The 27243-nt window shown below is 41.3% G+C and overlaps 1 protein-coding gene across 2 annotated transcripts in view; it reads left to right on the top strand.

Moving 5' to 3' along the window:
• ero1b (endoplasmic reticulum oxidoreductase 1 beta) overlaps window positions 1–27243 on the top strand; it is a 52646-nt gene that overhangs the window by 6498 nt on the left and 18905 nt on the right. Inside the window, exons 1-10 of one of the 2 annotated variants that reach the window (XM_078399128.1) lie at window positions 6664–7025; window positions 12383–12502; window positions 13405–13488; window positions 14954–14995; window positions 15278–15348; window positions 20029–20102; window positions 22800–22920; window positions 23834–23880; window positions 24568–24579; window positions 26107–26133. In XM_078399128.1, coding sequence (XP_078255254.1) covers window positions 6774–7025; window positions 12383–12502; window positions 13405–13488; window positions 14954–14995; window positions 15278–15348; window positions 20029–20102; window positions 22800–22920; window positions 23834–23880; window positions 24568–24579; window positions 26107–26133 — 850 coding nt within the window. In that variant the 5' untranslated portion in view covers window positions 6664–6773. Of the gene's footprint in view, window positions 1–6663; window positions 7026–12382; window positions 12503–13404; window positions 13489–14953; window positions 14996–15277; window positions 15349–20028; window positions 20103–22799; window positions 22921–23833; window positions 23881–24567; window positions 24580–26106; window positions 26134–27243 lie in introns of those variants that run through there. The other variant, XM_078399129.1, reaches the window with a different exon arrangement.

The following is a 27243-nucleotide window of genomic DNA, read 5'->3' as shown; positions in this document are numbered from 1 at the left end:
ATAGAGCTCTTAAGGCTAGCGCAATCAAGGGACATGGGGAGAATACAGGAACGGGGTATTGATTGTGGATGATCAGCCATGATCACATTGAATGGCGTTGCTGGCTCGAAGGGCCTAATGGCCTACTCCTGCACCTATTGTCTATGTATCTATGAACTTGAATAAAGGAGACTTTGAAGGTATGAGACGGGAATTGGCTGGGATAGACTGGCAAATTATACATAAAGGGTTGACAGTGGAGATGCAATGGTGAAGATTTAAAGACCGCAAGGATGAACTCCGGAAATTGTCCATCCCTGTCTGGCGAAAAAATAAAACTGGGAAGGCGGCTCATCCGTGATTGACGAAGGAAGTCAAGGATAGTGTTGAAGCCAAGGAAGAGGCAAATAAATTGGCCAGAAGAAGCGGCAAACCACAGGACTGGGAAAAATTTAGAACTCAACAGAGGAGGACAAGGGGGTTAATTAAGTGGGGGGATAAAGAGCATGAAAGAAAGCTTGCGGGGAATATAAAAACGGACTGTAAAAGTTTGTTTAGGTATGTAAAAAGGAAAAGATTAATGAAGACGAATATAGGTCCCTTACAGTTAGAGACAGGTGAATTTATATTGGGAAATAAGGAAATGGCAGAACAGTTAAATGAGTACTTTGGTTCTGTCTTCACAAACAATCTCCCAGAAATACTCGGGTGTTAAAGTTCGTTTCTTAAACAACAACATAAACAGTTAAAGGTAAACCAAGCAAAGCTTTAATTATCATCAGATGGGAGTGGGGGGGGGGGAGGGACCAGTGCTAAGGGTGTATACTTAGCACTCCCCATGCTTCCACTCAAAGATACAGCATTTTTGCAGCATTTTTATACAGAATTTGCAGCAAGAATGTTTAACAACATTTCCTTCAAATCAATCACAAACTGTATCAAACACAATATACTTGACACCCTACAGTCATAAAATATTCCACACAAGTCATTACTCGAATGTAAGGACCTTTATCGTACCACAGAGGGTCGTGTTTACACACTCCCACAAGTAGTCAACAGTTAACCACATCCTAATCTTAGCGAGAGCATTGTCCATCGTCTTTCCCAGACATCCTTCCCAGGCATTTACAGGATATAGTGTTGAAGCTGGCATTCAAGCTTTAGAAATCACATAGTTGTATCCTGCCTGGTGCAATTTTGCAAACATCAGCTATTCTGGACCCAAAGTTCAGGCTCATCCTGTTCATTCATTCTACCATTTTATTATTTCTGTGGTTTCCAGGGATTGTAAGTTTCAGCTACCAGACACATCCTCATGAGCAATTAGCATTCCTCCACTTTCAACAATATAGACGCCCCAAAAGCATACAAGCAGGTTTGCAGACAATGGCCAAGCATCCCATCATGCAAAGTTAATAGCCATTAACTCTTTCACGGGGACCGAGGATCTAGTGGGAGGGAGGAACTGAAGGGAATCCACATTAGTCAGAAAATGGTGTTAAGTAAACTTGGGACTAAATCCCCAGGGCCTGATGGTCTGCATCCCAGAGTACTCAAGGAGGTAGTGCATTGGTGATCATTTTCCAATGTTCTCTCGACTGGATCAGTTCCTATGGACTGGAGGATTGCCAATGTAACTCCACTTTTTAAGAAAGGAGAGAGAGAGAGAAAACTGGGAATTATAGACCAGTTAGCCTTACATCGGCAGTGGGGAAGATGCTGGAGTCGATTATTAAAGATGTTATAGCAGCGCATTTGGAAAGTAGTGACGAGATTGGTCAAAGTCAAGATGAAGGAGCTAATTATTGACTTCAGGAGACGAGGTGCTGCTCTAATTAACATGAATTGTGCTGAAGTGGAGATGGTCTAGAACTTCAAGTTCCGAGGTATAAAATTTCATCAACAGTTTGTCCTGGATCAATTCTTAAGAAAGCACACCAATGCCTTTACTTCCTTAGGATACTGCAAGGTCCTTTACCAACTTCTGCAGATCACCTAGCAAGAATACTACCTTGGGTTGGTTTTGTAAAACTCTCCCAAGACGGCAAGGAATTGCAGAGAGCGTGGATGTACTCTGATCCATCATTCAGCCCTGCTTCCCCACCATCAACTCCATCTGCATTTTATACTGCTTTTATTTTGACCTCAGATATTCCCTCTTCCCCTCCCATTGGGCAGAAAAGAAAAAAAACCATGTACGACCAGTTTTGGGAATGACTTCTTCCCTGATGTTATCAGACTACTGAACAGTCCTCCCATAAGATAGGGTGTAGTCGTAATCTTCCAACCTAACCTTACAGGAAAAGTTGCAAAAGACTCCCAAATTAATGGGAAGGAAAGTTCGAAAAGGGATAAGAGAGTACGGTCAGGGCCAATAGTGACCGGTGTGAATACCAAAGTTAAAGTGTTGTATTTAAATGCACGAAGTATAAAAAATTAAGTGGATGAGCTTGAGGCTCAGTTAGATATTGGCACGTATGATGTGGGAATTACAGAGACATGGCTGCAAGAAGACTAGGGCTGGGAGTTGAATATTCAGGGGTATACGACCTAACGAAAAGTCAGACAGGTGGGCAGAGGGGATGGGTCGCTCTGTTGGTAAGGAATGATATTCAGTCCCTTGCAAGGGGTGACATAGAATCAGGAGATGTAGAATCAGTGTGGACAGAACTGAGGAATTGTACGGGTAAAAAGACCCTAATGGGCATTATCTACAGGCCCCAAACAGTAGCCTGGATATAGGGTGCAAATTGAATCAAGAGTTAAAATTGGCATGTCGCAAAAGTAAAGCTACAGTGGTTATGGGAGATTTCAACATATAGGTAGACTGGGAAAATCAGCTTGGTAATGGACCCCAAGAAAGGGAGTTTGTGGAGTGCCTCCGAGAGGATTCTTAGAGCAGCTTGTACTGGGGCCTACCAGGGAGAAGGCAATTCTGGATTTAGTGTTGTGTAATGAACCAGATTTGATAAGGGAACTCAGGGTAAAAGAGCCATTAGGAGGTAGTGATCATAATGTGATCAGTTTTAATCTACAATTTAAGAGGGAGAAGGGAAAATCCGAAATGTCAGTATTGCAGTTGAGCAAGGGGGACTATGGAGGCAAGAGAGAGGAGCTGGTCAGAGTTGACTGGAAAGATACCCTAGCAGGGAAGACGGTGGAAAAACAATGGCAGGTATTTCTGGGAATAATACAGAAGGTGCAGGATCAGTTCATTCCAAAGATGAAGAAAGATTCTAAGGGGAGTAAGAGGCAACCGTGGCTGACAAGGGAAGTCAAGGACAGTATAAAAAAACAAAGGAGAAGAAGTATAACATAGCAAAGATGAGCGGGAAGCCAGAGGATTGGGAGTCTTTTAAAGAGCAACAGAAGATAACTAAAAAGACAATACAGGGAGAAAAGATGAGTACGAAGGTAAGCTAGCCAAGAATATAAAGGAGGATAATACAAGTTTCTTTAGGTACGTGAAGAGGAAAAAAATAGTTAAGACAAATGTGGGTCCCTTGAAGACAGAAGCAGGTGAATTTATTATGGGGAACAAGGAAATGACAGACGAGTTGAACAGGTACTTTCACCAACAATCTCCCAGATGTATTTATTCACAAAATGCTGGAGTAACTCAGCAGGTCAGGCAGCATCTCGGGAGAGAAGGAATGGGTGACGTTTCGGGTCGAGACCCTTCTTCAGACTGATGAATTAGTGGACAGAGGTCCTAGGGTGACGGAGGAACTGAAGAAAATTCACATTAGGCAGGAAATGATGTTGGGTAGACTGATGGGACTGACGGCTGATAAATCCCCAGGGCCTGATGGTCTGCATCCCAGGGTACTTAAGAAAGTGGCTCTAGAAATCATGGACCCATTGGTGATCATTTTCCAATGTTCTATAGATTCAGGATTAGTTCCTGTTGATTGGAGGGTCGCTAATGTTATCCCACTTTTTAAGAAAGAAGGGAGAGAGAAAACGGGAAATTGTAGACCAGTTAGCCTGACAACAGTGGTGGGGAAGATGCTGGAGTCAATTATAAAAGAAGAAATTGCGGAACATTTGGATAGCAGTAACAGGATCGTTCCAAGTCAGCATGGATTTACGAAGGGGAAATCATGCTTCACTAATCTACTGGAATTTTTTGAGGATGTAACTAGGAAAATGAACAAGGCATAGCCAGTGGATGTAGTGTACCTGGACTTTCAGAAAGCCTTTGATAAGGTCCCACATAGGAGATTAGAGGGCAGGATTAGAGCAGGTGGTATTGGGGGTAGGGTGCTGACATGGATAGAAAATTGGTTGGCAGACAGGAAACAAAGAGTAGGGATTAACGGGTCCCTTTCAGAATGGCAGGCAGTGACTAGTGGGGTACCGCAAGGCTCGGTGCTGGGTCCGCAGCTATTTACAATATACATTAATGACTTTGATGAAGGGATTAAAAGTAACATTAGTAAATTTGTGGATGACACAAAGCTGGGTGGCAGTGTGAACTGTGTTGAGAGTGCAGGGTGACTTGGATAGGTTGGGTGAGTGGGCAGATGCATGCAAATGCATTATATTGTGGATAAATGTGAGGTGTTCCACTTTGGCGGCAAGAACAACAAGGCATCTGAATGGTGTCAGAATTTAGACGGATGAGAGGGAATCTTATTGAAACATATAAGATTATTAAGGGATTGGACGCGTTAGAGGCCGAAACATGTTCCCAATGTTGGGGGAGTTCAGAACCAGGGGCCACAGTTTAAGAATAAGGGGTAGGCCATTTAAAATGGAGATGAGGAAAAACTTTTTCAGTTAGAGAGTTGTAAATCTGTGGAATTCTCTGCCTCAGAAGGTAGTGGAGGCCAATTCTCTGGATGCTTTCAAGAGAGAGCTAGATAGAGCTCTTAAAGATAGCGGAGTCAAGGGATATGGGGAGAGGGCAGGAACGAGGTACTGATTGTGAATGATCAGCAATGATCACATTGAATGGCGGTGCTGGCTCGAAGGGCCGAATGGCCTACTGCACCTATTGTCTATTGTCTAACTTTATTGCATTACCCAGCAATGAGGTAGGTTGGAAGATCGGGACTATGCCCTGACTTATGGAAGGACTTTTCTGAAGTCTGATAACAATGACAAAGAAGCTATGTTTGATGTAACTATGATGCTGTAATGTTATATTCTGATCTGAAAAATATTCTTCAGTTATTCTTTTATTGTTATGAAATATTATTTTGCACTACAATCTTACACCATTCTGCTCTTTGTACCCCTGTGTATATGATGAAAAAACTAATAGGTCTGAACTTCACATGGAATTATCAGGTTAAATGCAGAGGATACATAAGAGGTCCTCAAAGTGTTAAAAATAAGGGTAGGACTTAAGGGCCGTGTTCAAGCAGAAGATGTTGAATCTTTGGAATTCACTAACCAAAGTGACTGTGGCTCAGTCACTGAGTGTGTTCAAGATAGAAGTAGATAGATTTTTAGAAATTAAAAGAAAGATATTAAAGGACTGTTTGAGTATGGGAAATGGCACAGAAGTGAAAGATCAGCCATGATCTTATTGAATGGCTGAGGGGCAAAATGACTTACACTTGAATCTAGTAATTGTATTATATTGATGTTGCTCATGTATTTAAACTACTGGAAAAATACACAGGTTCAGGAAACCTAAGCTTTGGCTTATCTTTTCTTTTTGTACATGCAGTGGTGCATCGTAGAGTTGCTGCCTTACAGTACCAAAGACCCAGGTTTAATTCTGACTATGGGTGGTGTCTACACAGAGTTTGTACATTCTTCCTGTGACCACGTGGGTTTTCTCTGGGTGCTCTGGGGTCCATCCATATTCCAGACATGCAGGTTTGTAGTTGGCTTCTGTAAATTGTTCCTAGAATGCAGGGTAGAACCAGTGATCACTGGTTGGCACGAACTCAGCAGGTCTAAGGGCCTGTTTCCATGCTTTATCTCGTAACTAAACTAAAAGCTTGCTGACCTACCAGCTGGGCATTTTTGGGGAACTATTTGAAATGAGTTAGCATTTCCATTGCCCTCTTTAGAATTCAGAATTTTCCGTTTCTGAAGATGTAATTCTCTTTGCAAATTCATGTCCCACCAGATTGCATGGTGTTGGGGAAGAGGGTGCGGAGAGCAGTTACCCGTTGCAATAAAATTGCAACATCTGAACGCTAATAAGCCCACCTCTAAACTCCTGGATCTTGGACTTATTTTGTATTATGTTGAAGGCTGAGCTGTCGTCGGTGAATACCATCCTGACGTACTCGTGTTGTATGGGTTTACTATTGTCATGCGGACTGAGATACAGTAAAAAAAGCTTGTCTTTGCACGCTATCTGGTCAACTCAAATCATATTGTACACGAGTACAATCGAGCCATGTAGGTTGAAAAACACCAGGGTGCAGAATATAGTTATAACAATACACAACCCACCGCTCCCACCCCCCTTTGGCAGAATGTGGGTGGGTGTTTCTTGTTGCGGTGCCGCCGCTTACTTGATGTGGCCAACCTCCATTGGTTGTCCGGGAAAATCACGTGGAGTGTTGAGGGTGGGATGCCGGCTGGCTGGTGATGTGGGCGTCGGCGTCCGCGGCGCAAAGAATGAAGGGACAGGGGAGATCGGACTACAATTCCCGTGAGGCAGAGCGCGACGCACCTGCGCACTGACCCCCTATTCCAGAACTCTTGTTGAAGGGAACGAAGCTGCGGAGGGCGATGATGCCTTTGGAAGAGATTGCGGGAGGCGCCGCCTACTTTTCTCTTCCTCCTCCTCGAAGGCGGGGATGTAGGGAGAGACTAAGGTCATGATAGTCACGACGCATGACACCGGCGTGTCCATCAGTCACTCAGCGGCTCGATCGCAGTCAGTCCGCCAGCTCCGGGTAACGGTCCGTCTCCCACCGTTGACGTCAGTGACGGATTACAAAGATCACGGCGCGCGACACCGCGAGCCCCGGCTAACGGTCACGGCAGCGATGAAGCCGGTGCGAGCCGCACTCGCCGCCCTCTTCAGCCTGTGTGCGCTGCGGGCCGCCGGCGACACCTTCACCGGACAGGTACGTCGCCATCCCCAGGCTCGCTCGGTGCAGAAACAAGCTAACCTTGTGCACTGCACTGCCCTGTTCCGCGACACTGCCATCCATCTCGCCGCAACTTTTTCCCCAATGACGTTCCCTTTCAGTGGATGCATGTCTCGTGGTTTTATTTCATTTATTTTTAACTTTCGTTGGAACTGAAAAAAAGTCGCGTTCATTTAGCCAAAATATTGTTACTTCTGTTAAGCTTGAATGAATTTTATCAAACGTCATTATATACTGCTGCGCAGAGAGCCTTATCTTAGCCAAAGAAATCCAGAATTAAGCGGTGGCGGCCCCATGCATTAAAAAAAACAAGCTGGCAACTCATTTAAAACAAATAAAACGTTTATGATTTATGTCTAGTCCTGAACATGTCTGTGATTTGGATAATATCGTTAAAATATTGACAGTTTATGTCGATAGATCTAAGGTTCGTTTCGATACAAATACATTTGTTTATTTATGCATCTTCATGAATTTGAAATGATATTTTACAATATGGTAAGACTTGCATCTCTAGAACACGTTTCACAACCCGGGGTCGTTCAGGACTACCGAAATGTGATCACTGTTCTCATACAGGAATAATGCTAATGCAAGGAGCAATAAATGATAAAAAGGTAATCGGTTCTGTGATCCTGAATGAGGGATAAATAATGGGCCAAGGCACTAGATATAATCTCCTTGCTTGTCAAAATAGTACCATTTGATATTTTAGTGAAAGTGTAATCTCAATTCAACAACTCAAAAGTATAAAATGTGGACGATCCAGCAGATATTGATGTCTACTTTGAATTCTAAAAATATAGAAAAACATAAATATTAAATATACATCGAAGGTAAACACAAAATGCTGGAGTAACTCAGTGGGACAGGCAGCATCTTTGGAGAGAAGGAATGGGTGACATTTCGGGTCGAGACCCTTCAGACTTTTTCCTACACATAAAATACACGTCGATGAACTAGAATATCGTTAAGGGTAAATGCTCATAACAAAGTTGTGTTCTCAAGATATCATGAGGTATGCTTGTCGACTTGGTTTTGGCAAATTTGAGCAGTGCATCTGTGTTTTAACAGATATTCTGTTACAAAAGGCTTTAGTTAGTAATTTGCCAGTGTTCAGAATAATTGCATGTTTTGGTTTAATTTGAAATGTTCTGTTTGCAACCAAGGTTGAACTTGTGCACCCAGCAAACATTACTTGCATGTTTTTTAATTTCTTCCTTTATAGCTGCCATTTTGTCGAGCTGTTGGAGGTTGCAATTGTATTCCCTTATGTGGTTCAGCATCAAATATTATTCCAGTGAGCATCTTGAAATATTTTCTGCATTCAAGGTGCTGTGCAGAGTAGTACATAGCCATTGATTTTAAATTTTCATTCACGAAGTCCATCTTTTATGTTTTAGCCTTTTTAATAGAATGATTGTATCAATTAAACCAGATGGTGCCAAATTGACAAGTATGAAATATATACAGAATTTTACATTCACTGCTTTTTTTAACAAAATAAAACACACATAATAAAAGATATTGAAATACGAGGATGAGAAATTTGATTTGTTGGTTTTCCAAACATTTCAACTTCATTCCCTCACCTCTAACTCTATTTTTGATTTGCATTTCCCTTCCTTTCATCTCATTATTGGCAGCAATCTATACCTCATGATCTGAAATTGCATCTCAACATTTGCCCTATCCCGAATACCATCCCTGACCAAAATTTGATTCTGCCTTCCTAATACTTTGCCCGATTGCTCATTTAAATTGCATCTTCTGATGTCCTTGGATCTTAACGTTAAAGATACTATAAATACTTGTTGGTGTTGTTTGTTCTCCCTTGTCCTCTGAACTTTCTTTGGCAGTGTGAATTATGTTTTGATCTTTTCCTGAGTTTGTGAGGTGTCATGGACATGCTGTTTGCAAGGGTTAAGTGTAGTTACAACTTTTGATTTGGTTTCAAGCTTGGCTCCCATGCTGTGCCAAAGTCCACACAAGTGACACGTAAACACATTGGTTGAATACCACTATCCAATACGCATCAATTGTATTATATTGATGTTGCTCATGTATTTAAACTACTGGAAAAATACACAGGTTCAGGAAACCGCATCTTCTCCACACTTTGACCCTATGATCCAACTGCCATAGGTAGAATCTGGACTCATCGCTGAACATAACGTTCCTCCACATGTTCAGGTTCCAGTGCACGTGTTGCCGACACCAGCGCAAACGGACCTGACGGTGAAGGGCAGTCATGGCAGGCCTCCTGGCAGCCCTATGAGACCGGAGATCGGCTGCGTGCAGTCTGTTCCGAATTGTCTGGGCAGAGAGCCGTCGGCCATATCGTCCTGCAAACCTTGACTGCAAATCTGTAGAAGACAGCCTACGGTTCCTAAGTGCTGACAGGGTGAGGAAACGGTCTTCTTCGGGTGTCGTCTTCTTGGGACGGCCTGTCTCTGACATCCCCCGTTATATGGAACTTGGCCTTCACTTTGGAGATGGTACTAGGGCTCACTCCAAATAATGCCGCAACTTGGTTTTGTGGAACACCAGCTTGAAGTTGCCCTATCGCACGGGCCCTATCCAGATCAGTCAAACGTGGCATGCCGATTCTTGGAGCAGACACCTACTGACCACTGTAGCAGGGCCCATGCTCACAGATGCTGCCAATCAGGTGCCAATCAGGCACCTGATTGTCAGCACCTGGGAGTACCAGAAGCTCAAAACAAGAGTCAATAGCAACAGCAGAATAAGCTGTTTGGCATTGGCAGAGAAGATTTGCCAAATTTTTCATGGGCGCAACCCATATACATCAGCTCTGCTGCTCATCCCACAAATGCATGTTCCTTACAAATGTGGCACCATTTAAAAGGGAAATAAACAGGCTTTCCAACGGTATAAGATTTATTGCCAAGAAGCATTGTTACAACAAAGAAATAATCTACCAAACACAAATTTCCTTACTTTTTGTGCTATGTTTATATGTAATTGGAAGTTAGGATGCAGGCACAGCCAGCAGTTAAGAACCCAAATTATCCGTTAGAAACATAGAAACATAGAAAATAGGTGCAGGAGTAGGCCATTCGGCCCTTCGAGCCTGCACCGCCATTCAATATGATCATGGCTGATCATTCAGCTCAGTAGCCTGTACCTGCCTTCTCTCCATACCCCCTGATCCCTTTAGGTTGTCCCTAGAGGAGTGTAGCAGGTATTGCTGCAAATTTGTTCCATCACATGTACTGCTTTAGAAGGTATGCTGGGTGTATCTAATTGCAGTCAAAAACAGCAGACGGTGTTCGAGTACTTCACTGCGTTGTGCATGACGGGGTGTCTAGATATTTCCCAAAGCCTCATCTTACAGATTGTTGACAATTGTTCGTTGTATCCCATGTTGTGCAATGCACTGGGGCCCTGACTGCATTCACCATCTGAGCATTCATGTAAACAAAAATAATTGCATTCTTAACTTGTCTTCCGTGATTTTGGCCTGAAAGGGTGAGGCACTCATTCTAAAATAATTTTTTTGTTGCAGGATGATTAGCTTTGCTAGAATAACTCAAAATCTATTGCTTACTTTTTAAACTGCTGTATCATCATCCACTTAACATTTCGTGAAGAGTGGATACCTAAATAGATCAGTTATTGTAAGGAATAACCAATTTACATTGAGTATTATGTTGGGGAAAATATTTATCATACAAAATTTCTGTTAATGTTTCCTTCTCCAAAGATACTTCAGATTAACTAAGTACCTTAAACCACAAGAAGTTTGACTGAATTGCTAGTGTAACAAAATGTGAGCACATTGGAGATTGCGACTGCAGATGCTGGAGCAAAAAAAAGACAAACTGCTGGAGGGGAACTCAGTGGAAATGGGAGATGACGTTTTGGTTCTGGGCCCTTCAGACTGATGAAGTAGAGAGGAGATAGCTGGTAGAGAGTGGTGAGGGGAATGAGTGAAGCAAGTACTGGTAAATATTAGGTGGATTTGGGTGAGGAGGGATTGATTGATAGATGAGCCGGGTGGGGGAGAGATGGGTGGAGATAGTAACAAAGGCTGGAGGTGAAGAGGGTGGAGAAGAAGAGGGTGCATATGTGGAAATTTATAAAGGAGGAAGATGGGAAGTAAAATATACAACCAAAGAGGAGGGATAGTGAATGAAAAGGAACTGGATGATGGGCAATATCCATTTTTCCCCCACCAGACTCATCTACCAATCATTCCTCTGCAGCTGGATCCACCTCTGATTTGCCAGTTCTTGTCCCACCCTTTCTCCCCTCTACTTAGTCTGAAAAAGCGTCCTGGCCCAAAACATCATCTGTCCATTTCCCTCCACAGATGTTGCCTGGCCTACTGAGTTCCAGGTAGCTCTGTTTTTTGGCAGTTTGTTTCATAAGTTTTTATAACAAAATGTAAGTTTGGCATAGACAATATTCTTGCTACACTGAAGACACTACACCCTCTACAAGTCAAACATCTGTGGTTACATTTGATCGTATCTAATCTACATTAATTTCTATGTTTGATCTTATCTGTAAGATGCATAATCTGTAAAATATCCAGACTGGATAAGAATGGTAAATTTCCTTGAAGGGTATTAGTGAATCATAAGGATTCTGCAACAATTATGGTTGCTCTTATTAAAATAAATCTCAAATCCAGATTTATTTAATAACGAAATTAAAATCATAGCCGCCATGGCGGAATTGGAGCTCGTATCCTCGGTGAGTGGAATATGCTGCACGCGCTCTGTCTTTGGGCAGGGAGATGAGAGGAAAGCAGGCATAGCAAGTCCTACTGAGAAAGTAACTAAAGCAAATTTTGACAGCTGGGTTACCAATGCTTCAGATTTTAAAGCTGTTGAAGTATGCAGGAATCAAACTTGGCTGTGTCTAAATGGAGAATTGATGACCATGCCCTTTCACAACAAGTTATTTTCAAAAGAAAATACCAGTGTGTGTTGAATGCTGGTAGACCTCCTTTTAAGTGACATTAAGTTGTGAAGTAAACCCAATCAAAACATCTTTGTAGTAGATTATTTTACTTTCCTTTCCTTTTTTTATTCTCCATTTTGTTTTGGTAAGCAATTTTATAGTCTGTTATATTGTCTACATCTGAAAGAATTGCTTTTGTTTGAATGCTGATGGGCTTGTTGTGCAACTATTGAAAAAAAAAAGATAAATGCATCTCGTATGAAATATCATATCATATCATATCATATCATATACAGCCGGAAACAGGCCTTTTCGGCCCACCAAGTCCGTGCCGCCCAGCGATCCCCGTACATTAACACTATCCTACACCCACTAGGGACAATTTTTGTTATCTCTTATAGCTGACAGGTGTCTTGGATGATTGCTTCTGCGACATAGAAAGTATTGATGACTTCAACAGTTACAAGATCTTTCCTAAATTGAAAAAATTGCAAGAAAGAGACTACTTCAGATATTACAAAGTAAGATACTTGCTTAAAACCATATTTTTTATAACGTGCATTGAAATGCATGCTGTTCTGTAGTAATTCCATGGTTACAGATGAACTGTTTTTGGATATTGTGGCAGAAGTATATTCACTTGTGATATTAGGTAAAGCTGACTGCTGATTTATCGTGTACATGTATAAATAAATTGGCATGTGTACAACATTCAATTTGTGGCTACACAATGTATAAATACATAGATTCCAATTATTATTTTCATAAATAACTCGTATAGGGAATAGTTTTCTGAGATTACCATGTTTTTGGAGTAGGCACTGACATTAATGATTTATAATGGCTCAGAGGGTCAGGCCAGCATCCGTGGACAGAATGGATAAGTGACGTTTCAGATTGGGACCCTTCCTCAGACGATGATTGGTTACTGTCTTGCTTTAAAGTAAGACAGATCTGATTAATAAGCTTGAAGTGGCTGGTTTAGGATTAAGAATGGGTAAAGATTTTAGTTTGACCAAATCCTGAATACATTTTTTTCATCTTAATTTTGTGTACATTTTCCCTTTCCTTTTCATCTTTCTGTATTGAAATTCATTTGCCACTGATAAGCTTAATGCAAATCATGGATTTGTATAATGTCATATAGTAAGATAATCTGAATTTTACCGTATCAATGAGTAATGGCATTAAACAATGTGTTTCATTTTAACCTAGTTATTTCCAAAATGGTTTTGGGAGGTGAAGAAGGATTTGTTCATCAGACCAATCATATCCAATGCCTGCTCTTTGAACTGACTGGTTTATAACATTCCCTGTTTCTTTCCCTGATCCTGCTCATTTTCTCTATGGTGCCTTTTGGGTATATTTTTAAATAGTTTATACGATAGCTGCTCAAATTACAATGTTCACTTTCTTTTAATAGGTAAACTTGAAGCGGCCCTGTCCCTTCTGGTTAAATGACGGACACTGTTCAATTAGCGACTGTCATGTGGAGCCTTGTTCTGAGGTAAAGATGTTTTTTTAATGCTATGGTATGAAGGTTTTGGTGTTGATGTTGGGCTGTTTGTTCCCAATTCCCAGTTTTGATTTTTAACAAATCCAGAATTTTGCTTATTATTAAAATTCACTCAAGAGATCAACCTTTAGTCTCTTTAAAGCACAATTAAATTGGAAAATAATAATATGTGGGTGGGCATTTCATATCTATTAACTTATTACAATATTAGCGACCTAGAAGTTGGTCATCACGTCATTGTCATGAGATTCAAGAGTGTTTAGTTGCCATATGCGCACCAGGGCGAGAACAATGACATTAATATGTTACAGGCATATTAAACAATACAACAAATAAATATAAACAATGCCACACATAAGTGGGATTGGTCTGGGATGTCTGCAAATTTAGAAAAATCACATGCAGCATTATCAAAACAAAATCATTGGTGTAAATTATACATTGTTGAAGTTTGTTGCTGGCATGGAGTTCTTTGTTGAAAAATAATTTAGTTGATTTTCTTTTCCAAATGTAAGCTTGCAGGGTTTTTCTTTGCTTTTAATGGTAAGGAAGGTCTATACTTTATACAAGACTTGCATAAAGGTTTTTGCTTTATACAAGACTTGCATATACTTGTATGTCAATGTTGCTCAAAACATTCATGAAATGTTGCTTAACAGTATCTTATTCACTCCTCAAATCCCATCGTAATCTGGAAGCAGAGAAAATTGAGAAAGCAATTTTGGTAAGAGAGTGCACTGATGAAATGAAACACTGAAATATAAAATGTGACCTGACATAAGGGTCAATAGTACAGGGATCTGAAGAAGCCCCATGTGAACAGTTAAACTGGAAAAGAGATGAATATGATAATCAATAAAGTATCCAAGAGATAAATACTAATTCAATGCCTCAAATAAGATAAACAGACACACGAGGAACTGCAGATGCTGGAATTTTGTTTGAAACACAGGGAGCTGGTGTATCTCAGCAGGTCAGACAGTATCTCTTGAAAGAAAGGAGAGGCGATGTTTCGGGTTGAAACCTCTCCTGAGTCTGAAGAAAGGTCCTGACCTGAAAAATGTTTCATTCAAACAAGGTAATATCTGTTATCCGGCAGGTTTGAAGACTTTGTGTTGATTGGTTTTTTTTAAATCATAATTTCTTACCATATGATTTCTTTAAGTCATAGGAGCAAAATTAGGCCATTCAGCCCATCGAGTTTACTCTGCCATTTAATCGTGGCTGATATATCTTTCCCTTTCTACCTCGTTCTCCTGCCTGCTCCCCGTAACCTTTAGGGAGTAGTTAACATTTCTGTAACATTTTTTTCGTATTATTTTCAGCTAATCTATTTTGTTATATGATTACCAGTTGAAACAATTTATAATGGATGGATGAATATATTATGCTCTTAATTTGTTGTGAAATCTTACTTTAATGTGTGTTCAATTTCAACACTTTGTTTCATTTTTAGAGTGAGATACCAATTGGGATTAAAGCAGCTAATTACAATAAAGTAAGTGAATATCTGAACTAACTTTTATCATTCTGACAGAAAGCTGGGAATGTAATACTGTGATAAATTTCAGCTAAAATGGGAGAATACCACAGAAAATCTGTTTATTCTTAATCTATCAATACTTATTTCCTAATTTGGAAAATCCAGATTGTGTGCATTCTCTGAAGCTAATACATAAATTTGTTCATATTTTTATTTGTTAGTTATAACCAGTAAAGATAATTGGTTTGTAAATACTTCAGGCATTGTTGATTTACTATTTTTTGTTAATATTATAAGGAAGTGAATGCAGAAGAGTTGCAAGACTGTGAGGAGGCAAATAAACTGGGCGCTGTCAACAGCACGCTGAGGTGATTTATTCCTTGCAGTTATTTTAATATTATTTGGTTATTTTGTATAAACACAATGTAGTCATTCAGAACGTTGCATGTGTTGCCCTTCCATACTCAGCTATTGACCCGATCTCTAATTCAGTTTGCTCATTTACTTCTTATCCTTTTACCCTTTATGTTGTGAAAAACAAAGTGCTTTCTTTAAGTATGAACATTTTATGCACTTTGAAGATAGGGTTTATATACTTTCAAAAATATGAGAGGTGTAGTTTTGATGCCCATTCCTGGTGTTTAACATCCCCACTTTCTTTTTTGTTTGTAGTAATGTAGCAGAAACTGGGAATTTTCCATTTGTGATGGTGCAAAATACAATTTTTCATGATATTCATGAGTGGATAAAACTTTAAACTAACTTTAAATTTTTAGACGTGGATGGTAAAGTTGTGGAAAGGGCATTTCATAAGGCAATATCAGTAACACCCCTGGCAGGAGAAACACAACACTGCCTCTATGACATGTAGTGTTGACAAAGCATGTTATATGTCTAACATGGGGAAAGCTTTTCAGGAAAAACATCAGCAGAATGTACTATTGCTGATTTACCTTTTGGAAAGAGATCCAAAAGCTTCATAATTTTTTAACCACGCTTATGAGAAAGCTGTCTCCCCTCTGACTGTCTATCCCTGAATACTTTTATGAATGTGTCTTGTATTTAATTGCTCCTATTTGTGAATTTTATGTTTAGTTTATTATCAAGTGTACAGAGGTACAGTGAAAAACCTTTTTTGGTTGTTTGATATCCGGTCTGGGGAAAGACTATATATGACTGCACAATCAATCTGTCCACAGTTACAGATAAAGGCAATAACAGTTAGTGCAAGGCAGCATGGTGGCACAGCGGTAGAGTTGCTACATTGCAGCGCCAGATGTAAGCACCGCCAGCACCGGGGTTCAATCCTGACTACGGGTGCTGCCTTCAACACGGTCATCCCCACCAAGCTCATCACCAAACTCCACCAGCTAGGCCTCAGCTCATCGTTATGCGACTGGATCCTGGACTTCCTGCTGGAGCGACCGCGGGCAGTGAGAATGGGCCTGCACCTGTCCTCCTCTAGCACCCTTAGTACCGGCACATCCAACCTCCCCCCCTCCCTGGACCCGTTTCAGTTTGCATATCGAGCTAAGCGGTCCACTGAGGATGCCATCTCCTCTGCTCTACACCCAGCCCTCACCCACTTGGACACTAAAAACTCATATGTTAGGATGCTGTTCATAGACTTTAGCTCAGCATTCAACACCATCATCCCCCAGCAGCTGGTTTGTAAACTAACAAATCTGGGCTTCAGCCCCCTTCTCTGCAACTGGCTGCTGGACTTCCTCACTGCCAGACCCCAGTCTGTACGGGTCGGCAGCAACACATCGGACACCATCACGCTGAGTACGGGGGCCCCACAAGGATGTGTGTTAAGCCCCCTGCTCTTCACCTTGCTGACCCACGACTGCACACCCACCCACAGCTCCAACCACTTCGTCAAGTTTGCGGACGACATAACCGTGGTGGGTCTCATCAGCAACAACGACGAGACCCACTACAGGAAGGAGGTGAACCAGCTGGCCGCGTGGTGCACAGACAACAATCTCTTCCTGAATGTGGAGAAAACAAAGGAGATTGTTGTCAACTTCAGGAGAACGCACACCCAACACCCCCACCCACTGACCATCAATGGTGCTGCTGTGGAGCAGGTGAGCAGCACCAAATTCCTGGGGGTGAACATCACCGAGGATCTCTCCTGGAGCAACAACACCACGTCCATCGCCAAGAAAGCCCAGCAGCGCCTCTACTTCCTCCGCAAACTGAAGAGAGCGGGAGCCCCCACACCCATCATGTACACTTTTTACCGAGGCGCCATTGAGAGCATCCTCAGCAGCTGCATCACTGTGTGGTTCGGAAGCTGCACAGCCTCCAGCCGTAAGACCCTGCAGCGCATAGTGAACACTGCTGAGAGGATCACTGGCGCCTCACTCCCAACACTCCTGGTCCTTTACACCACCCGCCTCACCCGTAAAGCATTGAGCATTGTGGGTGACCCCTCCAACAGCCTCTTCACCCTCCTGCCTTCAGGGAGAAGGTTTCGCAGCCTGAGGTCGAGCACCACCCGACTAAAGAACAGTTTTTTCCACCAGGCTGTCAGGATGCTGAACTCTCTCCCCTCCCTCCCTCCTCTCTCCCCTGCCCCCATTGGACCTGGACTTTAACACCCCACACACACGCACATCCAGCACCAGACACTTTTTTAACGTTGCTATGGACAGGCTTTGCACTACTGTTCATTATTTTTTATTGTAATATATTCATCTTCATCTTTTTTTTCATTGAAGTGACTATATTTTATATTGATTGTTGTTTGCTGTGCCTTTTTAATTTTAACTTAATTTAATGCACTTTATTCCTCGGGATTGTGGGAAACGGTATTTCGATTTTCTGTCTGTGTAAACTAACTGAAAATTGACAATAAAGTTGACTTTGACTTTGACTTGACCACAGGGCTGTGTTCTGAGCCCCATACTCTACTCCCTATTCACACACTGCTGTGTTCCTGCATTCGACACCAACACCATTGTCAAGTTTGCAGATAACACAACGGTGATCGGGCTGATCACCAACGGTGATGAAACAAACTACAGAGCGGAGGTGCAGAACCTGGCGGACTGGTGCTCTGATAACAACCTGTCTCTAAATACCTCCAAGACCAAGGAGCTGATCATCAACTTCCGTTGGTCACACAACAGGGAATACGCCCCGATCCTTATCAATGGAGTCAGTGTGGAGAGCGTGTCCAGCTTCAAGTTTCTGGGCACTCACATTTCGGAGTACCTAACATGGTCCACTAACACTGCTGCGCTGGTCAAGAAGGCGCAGCAACGATTGTTCTACCTAAGAACACTGGAAAAAGTCTGGTCTACCCCAACAGCTGCTGACGACCTTCTACTGCTGCACCATAGAGAGCATCCTAACACATGGCAACCCTGTGTGGTATCTCAGCTGCACGGAGGCAGAAAGGAAAGCTCTTCAGCGGGTAGTCCATAGAGCTCAGAAGACTATCGGAACACAGCTACCAGCTTTGAAGGGCATCTACAACACACGATGCCTCAGAAAAGCCACCAGCATTCACAAAGACTCCTCGCACCCCTGCAATAGTCTGTTCGAACTTCTACCATCGGGCAGACGCTGCAAGGCCTTCTACGCCTGCACCTCCAGACTCAGGAACAGCTTCATCCCCAGGGCCATAGCTGTCACATCGCACAGTGAACCGGCACCGATCTACTTGCACTTTATTCTGTTTTAAAACTGTTTCTAATTTATTTCATTGGGTTGTTTAAATTAATACTGATTAGCTAATTAATTTATTGCATCGTATGGGAGGCGCATTCCCAATCTCGTTGTACCCCTGTACAATGACAATAAAGATGTATTGTATAGAGTTTGTATGTTCTTCCCATGACCTGCGTGGGTTTTCTCCAGATGCTTCGGTTTCCTCCCACTCTCCAAAGACATACAGGTTTGTAGGCTAATTGGCTTGATAAAATTGTAAATTGTCCCTCGTGTGTGTAGGATAGTGTTAATGTACAGGGCCTGTTTCCATGTTGTATCTCGAAACTAAGCTAAACAAATTAAGTCAAATTAAAGATAGTCCAAGGATAGACCCTTGGACTATCTTTTGTTTATCAAGGCCCTGTTTCTCAAGCCAATTAGCCTACAAACCTACAGTAATGAGGTATATGGTAGGTCAGAACCACTCCCTAGTTGGTGATAACAGCTGGGGAGAAACTGTCTCTAATCTGGAGGTAAGTGTTTTTGCCCTTCTGCCTGATGGGAGAGGGAAGAAGAGGGAGTGTCCTGGGTTATGATTATGTCCTTGATTATGCTGGTGGTCTTGCCGAAACAGCATGAAGTGCAATGGTGTGCTTTCTTGGCTATTGCTTCATTTTGGTCCAGGACAAATTGCTGGTGATATTTACTCCAAGTAACTTGAAGCGTTCAACCATCTCTACTTCGGCGCCATCAATATATGTGTGCTGCTTCACTTCTTGAAGTCGATCACTTTGTCTTGCTGACATTGAGGGAAAGGTTGTTGTCTTGACACTAAGTTACTAGGTATATTTTAAAAATTTGTACATTGAGACTTTGCTGGATGTATTAAAAGTCTAAATATCAGCTTCTATTTTGCTATTCCTTTTTACTGTGTAAAATATCATTTAAAAATCTTGCTTGAGCTATCTATGTATGCACTTCCTGTCCACAAACCACACTTTATCAAAAGTTTTCTTTCAACTTTTAGATACTTTTAATTAATATTTTTACATGGATTTGGAAGAACAGTAAAAGCTTCCTGATAATATTGCAAATTTAAAATAAACAATGTTCCAGTATTTTTTGTTACATCAGCACACATGGCAGCAGTAACTGCCAATCAAGTTTTCTATCAGTTATCACAGGAATATTTGCCCATTTTGGCAGCTCATAGTTCTGTAGAACAAGGCTCTAAAGTTTACTTTTCCCATTGTTCTTTGTGTATTTTATAAAGTAAATTTGTATTCATCAATTTGCTGGGCAATACAATTTGAACATTTGTTTTACCCAATGTATTTGGTTTGTGTGTTTGTAGTTCTGTCTCAGATTGTTCTCTTTGTCTGTAGTAACCAAACAAAAAAGGCTTTCATTGATTGGGCAAGATATGATGATGCACAAGACCATTTTTGTGAACTTGATGGTAAGTTTTTCTGTGTGTTTATGCCTCGGGATTCCACGATACTTCAAAATATTCAAGGCAAAATGAACTTTAACCATAAACATTAAAATATTGGTCAAAACATTGCCAGGAAGCATGGCAGTTGTAGCTGTTTTGCACATTTCATTGCAAATGTAAATGACATAATATATAATTTAAATAAATTAAATAATATACAAATTATACCTGGGAGCTGCACTTTGTCTTCCAATGAACACACTCACCAAAATCCACTTTGCTTGAAAATTTGTCTGGAATTTTCAGCAGTAGTACCATGAGATTGACCAATGATTATTTTAAATGTGATTTTGACTCTTAATTAAAAAAATAACTAGATGGGCGTGGACCCGATGGGTCCAAATCTCTCCTGCGGGCAACCCTCCGTGCAAACTCCCCTCACCCACCATCCCCCCTCAACCCCCCTTATCTCCCCCCCCCCCCGGCTATTTGCAACATCGCTAAGTCGAAGCATCGTAAGTCTGGGAGTATCTGTATTAGATCACGTGGCCGGAAGCGAGGTACTTGTCGCTGCCATTTGCACCATCGCTAAGTCAAAATATCGTAAGTCGAAGCATCGTAAGTCGGGGAGCATGTGTATTAGATCAACGGGCCCCAACTGCGCACGTGCGGACCTTCTTCCATTGTGACGTTGAAAATGCAGCTCGGCGGCAAAGGCCATCTTGTTTGACCCTCTGCCGCCGCGGTATATCACAGGAGGAAGGTCAGGCGCGGAGGTGCCGGTCCTCCCGGTGGGGGAGCGCATTTATTAAAGTTTCAGCTCTACGACTCAGCAACAGCTGCAGCTCGATGACTCAGCAGCCCCCTCCCCCCAATCTCTTTGGCTGTCACTCTGGCGGGTCGTGCCCCCGGCGGCCATCGTGGGCGCCCCTCCACCTCCCTCATTGGCCATCACTCGGGCAGGTCCCATTGTGTCGTCGAGCACGGCTGATGGCCAGGGTAAATGGAGAAGCCATTTTTTAAACTTTAAAATGTCGATGCATTGTTTCAAAATTAGAGCCAGTTAATTCAGAAAATAATCTATACAGAAAGGGTGGTAAAGTTTGGGAATCGCTGTTACACAATGCAAGTGGTTCAAGATTATTTGTTTTAAATATAACTACAGGTGAATAGATTTCTCAATGCCCAAAATAACAAAGTGGATGGCCAATTACAGCTTCATGTGGTCACTTCTATCAAAGAAACTAGCCATCAGCCATATTTCACTTTCTAGGTTGTTACTCGGGGTAAGCCCAGCTATTTGCAGTTGCTAAATAAATTACTTTGTCCATCATGAAGTTACAATTGGTGTGTTTAATAATTATAGCTTTGAGTAATACTGGATTTATGTTGATCAAGTTCATATTTGTGCTGATAATACATAAGAAAATAGCAACGGCAGTAGGCCACTTGGATAGCTCAAAAAGAGAGGTGGGCGTGGGGCACAGTCAGGCAAGTCAAAGTCAGAGCTTTGCCCTACCCAAACCACTTTTTTAGATTTCTCACCTCCTACTACATTAGATTCAAGAGGCGTCCTGATCTGAAATATTGTTTGTCCATTCCGACCACACATTCTGCCTGACCTGATGAATTTCCAAATCACTTTGTTTTTTTGCTCAAGAGTCCAGCATCTACAATTTCTTGCGTCTCCAATTGACTATGGTATAGTTTGAAGTGATCGAATATACTGTTTTTGCTGCTCTAATTTGGGAAAGAGCAAGTAGAGATTAGATGACCACATGCATTACTGTTGTGTTTGTTTAACACCAATCTTCCAGTGACTCACTGTTTTAACTCTATCACATTTCCACTCCAATCTCCTGTCTTTGGTCTTCTTTGAACACAACAGGAATATTTAGCTCTTTTCATAAACATACTTCGGCTGGACCACAAATTGTGTTAACTTTAGACCTTGGCTGTGCTGCTCTGTGTCATTTAAAGGCAGGAACACCAGTCATGTTACAGGTCTGTTGCAAGAGCTGAGATAATGGTTTGGATGTTTTGTGGTAAAGCGTTTGAAGGCAAGACAAGCAGATTGCCTCAGCCCATGTTGACTTATTGGTCTTTTTCCTTTCGTTCAAGTCAGACTGACTGTATTTTCTTAATATTGTCTACTTTATGCACTCGCAACTTTCTCTTCCCTTTATCATTTGACTTTTTTTCCATTAAGTTTTTTAATTTAGTCTTTTTATGTTTCTAGCTGTCTTGCTTATCTTTTTAATTCATTATCTAATAATCACTTGTCTCCAGTTGTTACATAGAAAATAGGTGCAGTAGGCCTTTCAGCCCTTCGAGCTAGCACTGCAGAAATAAAGAACTGCATATGCTGGTTTATACCAAAGATAGACAAAAAATGCTGGAATAACTCAGCGGATCAGGCAGCAACTCTGGAGAAAAAGAGCAGGTGACGTTTCGGGTTGGGACCCTTCTTCAGAAACGTCACCTATCTTTTTTCTCTAAAGATGCTGCCTGGCCTGCTGAGTTACTCCAGCATTTTATGTCTATTTTTGTCTCCAGTTGTTGCTTGTGTTGATGCTCCTCTTTACCTCCTGACATGCCCATTGTTGTCTGTAGTTCTGATGAAGGAAATCATGAGATATATCAAAATATGTATTTTTCAATTGTTGCTTTTTTAGAAGTAAAAAATGCATTTTCTGAAACGGATTAATCTGTCCTTTATAGATGAGCTGTCTCCTGATGCGGAATATGTGGATCTCCTCCTGAATCCTGAGCGTTACACTGGTTACAGGGGTTGGTCAGCTTGGAGGGTGTGGAACAGCATCTATGAAGAGAACTGTTTCAAGTACTTCCTTTTTAATTTCTTTTTTTTTAACACTTTTATAAATTACTGTCATTTTCCCATAGCAGGTGTGGGGTTTGAATTCTAGCTGAGAAAACATGTACTTATTCTGGATATTTGTCTTTGTAGTTATGTTAGTGGCCTCGTCAATATTCTTTTTCTGGCCATCTTTAAAAAAAGCCCTGCAATCAGTGGACAAAAAAGGTTTATCAGTCTTTCAGTCCAAATCTTCAGTTTTCTATTGGTCCTACTCAGAAATCTCAATTTTTGTCGATGTTAATGACCCATTTCGTGTTCTTAAGTTCCTCACCCTGAATAATTCTCTTGATAAATCAAAGTAATTTTGTTCTTCCTGTAAAATGAATGAGTTGCACACTTTGGTTATTGCCATATCTATTGCTGTTGGCATGTAGATAAGATAGTTCCAATATGTAATCAAAATAGTTCTTTTGTACATTGTTTTATTTTCAATGGCTAGAGTTGGACGAAAGTAATCCTTGGGAGTTTTTTAAGATTGGAGGAGGGCCAAGTCCATGGCAAAATTTATAGTCAGAGGAAAACCGCACCAAAACTGGGCTTTGGGCCAACCCGTACAAGCCAACCAAGCTTAACTCGTCCTTGCCTAACCAAGCTCGATCTACGCCTGCACCTGGTACATATCCCTCCAAACCTTCCCTATCCCCGTGTAGCTATCCAGGTGTCTTTTAAATGTCATAATTATATTTGCTATGCGTTGTGATATTTTTCACGGTATTTTTAATGGATCAATAGCAGTCAGGAAACAAAGAGCTGTTACTTTTGACAGTGTCCATTGAACTTTCAATCTGGTCAAGAGTCCAGTCCATAACTAGTGAAAGATATAGTGTTCCAAACATTACTAAAAAAATGAAATTAATTTTTTTTAAATCTTTTGCAGGCCTCGATCTGTCTATCGCCCTCTGAATCCATTGACACCTGGCAGAGGTGAGTTTGTGTATATATCTTTTAAATTATATTAACGTCTACCATATTTTTCTCTTCAGGAAAAGCAGTTTTTTTATTATTTCTTGTGAAGGCTGTATTTATTGTTCACCTTTAGTACTCTAGTTGCTCTAGAAAAATCGAATGCAAGAATAGAAAGAAAAAAATTATTTTTACCTTGTGCATCTCAAATATATCATGGATTTCTGTTGATTTTTTTTTCTTTGAAGTGCATTAGTTGAATGTTGTAGCCATTCCTACGTAGAGAGAACCAATAAATAACCATGAGATGAGTGGCTAGCAAATCTATTGTTAGTGATTGTCAAGTGAAGATTATTGGTCTCAAAACTAGGCAAACTTTGAAAGATACAGCTCAGTGTTCTTCAAATATTGCAATGGTATCTTTGCCTCCACCTGGACAAGTAAGCAGATCTTGGTTCAAGTGATCCTGTAGCAATGCAGCATTGGATTAAGCTTGGATTATGTACAGTGAAGTCACGATATAAGGCTGCAATGCACCTCCTTTCGGGTGGAGGTAACATCTTGCAGATGAATTATTTCAGCAGAATACTTGTGTATGTCTGCAAGGCTAAGAGAACAATCATTCTCATTTTTATATATTGATCTAGATTTTAGTAAATAATAATGCTAATTGGCCTGATTTTCATTCTTTACCTGCTTTTCTTTCAGGAGATGACGATGGTAAGAACAGAAGAGATGGCTACAAATGTGTATGTGTAAAAACTTCTGTATTTGGTTTGCAACATAAACTATTTGCATAAGCATGGTTTAAATACAGTTTTTACCTTAAAGGTTTCGAAATCATATTTGTATATTAATTGGTAAATAACATATTTTGCTTTTAGACAAGTAATTAATTTCATTTTGATACTCTTTACGAACTTGTTTATTTCATGTGTAATGCATTGATAAAGTTTATTTTTACAAATTTGCTTGGAATGTAATGAGAAATGTATTTATTGATAGCTATGTTGCCTTGCACTAGAAATAAAAACTGCAGGATTGAGACATTTATAAGCATTGTATGTAGAGGAAAATAACTGCAGATGCTGGTACAAATCAAAGGTGGACACAAAATGCTGGAGTAACTCAGTGGGTCAGGCAGCATCTAAGGAGAGAAGGAATGGGTGATGTTTCGGGTCGAGACCCTTCTTCAGACTGATGTCAGGGGAGGGGGCGGGACAAAGATAGGATGTAGTAGGGGACAGGAAGACAGTGGGAGAACTCGGAATGGGAAGGGAAAGACCCGGTGGTTCAGCATTTCAATTCCCCCTCCCACTCCCAGTCTGACCTTTCTGTCATGGGCCTCCTCCATTGTCATAGTGAGGCCCAGCGCAGATTGGAGGAACAGCATCTCATATTTCACTTGGGCAATTTACACCCCAGCAGTATGAACATTGACTTCTCTAACTTCAGATAGTTCCTCTGTCCCTCTCTTCCCCTCTCCTTCCCAGTTCTCCCACTGTCTTCCTGTCTCCTACTACATCCTATCTTTGTCCCGCCCCTTCCCCGACATCAGTCTGAAGAAGAGTCTCGACCCAAAATGTCACCCATTCCTTCTCTCCTCAGATGCTGCCTGACCCGCTGAGTTACTCCAGCATTTTGTGTCTCCCTTCAATTTATAAGCATTAGTATTTATTTGTAGTTTCATGTGCTGACCAGTGACCAAGTGAAGCATAAATGGCTATTTTGTGCCTCAAAGCTTTAAAAAGAATAGCGCAAACTTGTTTTTTGGAAAAACACTGATTGTTCTCATTACTGCTGCATATGGAGTTGGAAATACCCAGGTAGACCAGAAAGCTTACCAGTTTGACTTCCAAACTGTGCTGTTTTTCAGATGTCTGTTGGAGCAACGATGGTGCAACTGGTCTTGGTGTCTAATTCATTGATTGGAATATTAGGCTAGTTGCTTAGTAGGTGTTGCTGGATGATGCATGTACATGCATTTTAATTGTGAACTGCTTAAGTTCGACTGTGAATGGTCCAAAACAATGTTCCAGCAATTTTGGTTTGAGTTTGCACATGACCATGACCATAATCCAATTGGTTGAAGAGTTAATGATGCTAGCATGCTCTCAAGCATATGTTCACGTCTTTGAGAGCGAAGGAAAAGGAATTGGTATAGTACAGTGAGGTATGTTTGCATTAATAAATGTGGGAAGATGAATTGTATGTTTTGTCATAAATTGTGATTTACCTTTGTTGCAGGCGAATCCTTCTACAACTGGTTGGAAGGTAATGAAACAAATTTAAAATTCATTGAAAAATCCTCTTGGTAAAAGTTTCTTGGAATGGGTTAGGTTGAACTGTTTCGCCAACAAGGTGGAAATATACAGTGCATTAAGAAAGTATTCAAACCCCTTCACTTTTTCCACATTTTGCTGCATTACAGCCTTATTTTAAAATGGATTAAATTCTTTTTTTTTTTAATCATCAATCTACACACAATACCCCATAATAAAAAAGTGAAAACGGGTGTTTAGAAATGTTTGCAAAGTAATTAAAAAGAAAGAACTGAAATATCACCTTTACATAAGTATTCAGACCCTTTCCTCAGTACTTTGGTTGAGGCACCTTTGGCAGCGATTACAGCCTCAAGTCGTCTTGGGTATGACGCTACAGGCTTGGCACATCTGTATTTGGGTAATTTTTCCCTTCTCTGCAGATCCTCTCAAGCTCTGTCAGGTTGGATGGGGAGCATCGATGCACAGCTATTTTCAGGTCCTTCCAGAGATGTTCGATCGGGTTCAAGTCCGGGCTCTGGCTGGCCACTCAAGGACATTCACAGACTTGTCACAAAGTCACTCCTGCGTTGTCTTGGCTGTGTGATTAGGGTCGTTGTCCTGTTGGGAGGTGAACCTCCGCCCCAGTTTGAGGTCCAGAACGCTCTGGAGCAGGTTTTCACCAAGGATCTCTCTGTACTTTGCACCGTTCATCTTTCCCTCGATCCTGACTAGTCTCCCAGTTCCTTCCGCTGAAAAACATCCCCACAGCATGATGCTGCCACCACCATGCTTCATCATAGGTATGGTATTGGCCAGGTGATGAGCGGTGCCTGGTTTCCTCCAGACGTGACACTTGGCATTCAGGCCAAAGAGTTCAATCTTGGTTTCATCAAACCAGAGAATCTTGTTTCTCATGGTCTGAGGGTCCTTTAGGTGCATTTTGGCAAACTCCAAGCGAGCTGTCATGTGCCTTTAACTGAGGAGTGGCTTCTGTCTACCATAAAGGCCTGATTGGTGGAGTGCTGCAGATATAGTTGTCCTTCTGGAAGGTTCTCCCATATTCACAGAGGAACTCTGGAACTCTGTCAGAGTGACCATCGGGTTTTTGGTCACCTCCCTG

Source organism: Rhinoraja longicauda, chromosome 5 (assembly GCF_053455715.1).
Source record: "Rhinoraja longicauda isolate Sanriku21f chromosome 5, sRhiLon1.1, whole genome shotgun sequence".
Lineage (NCBI taxonomy): Eukaryota > Metazoa > Chordata > Chondrichthyes > Rajiformes > Arhynchobatidae > Rhinoraja > Rhinoraja longicauda.
Note: the sequence above shows the minus strand (reverse complement) of the source record. Positions and strands in the feature narration are given on the sequence as shown.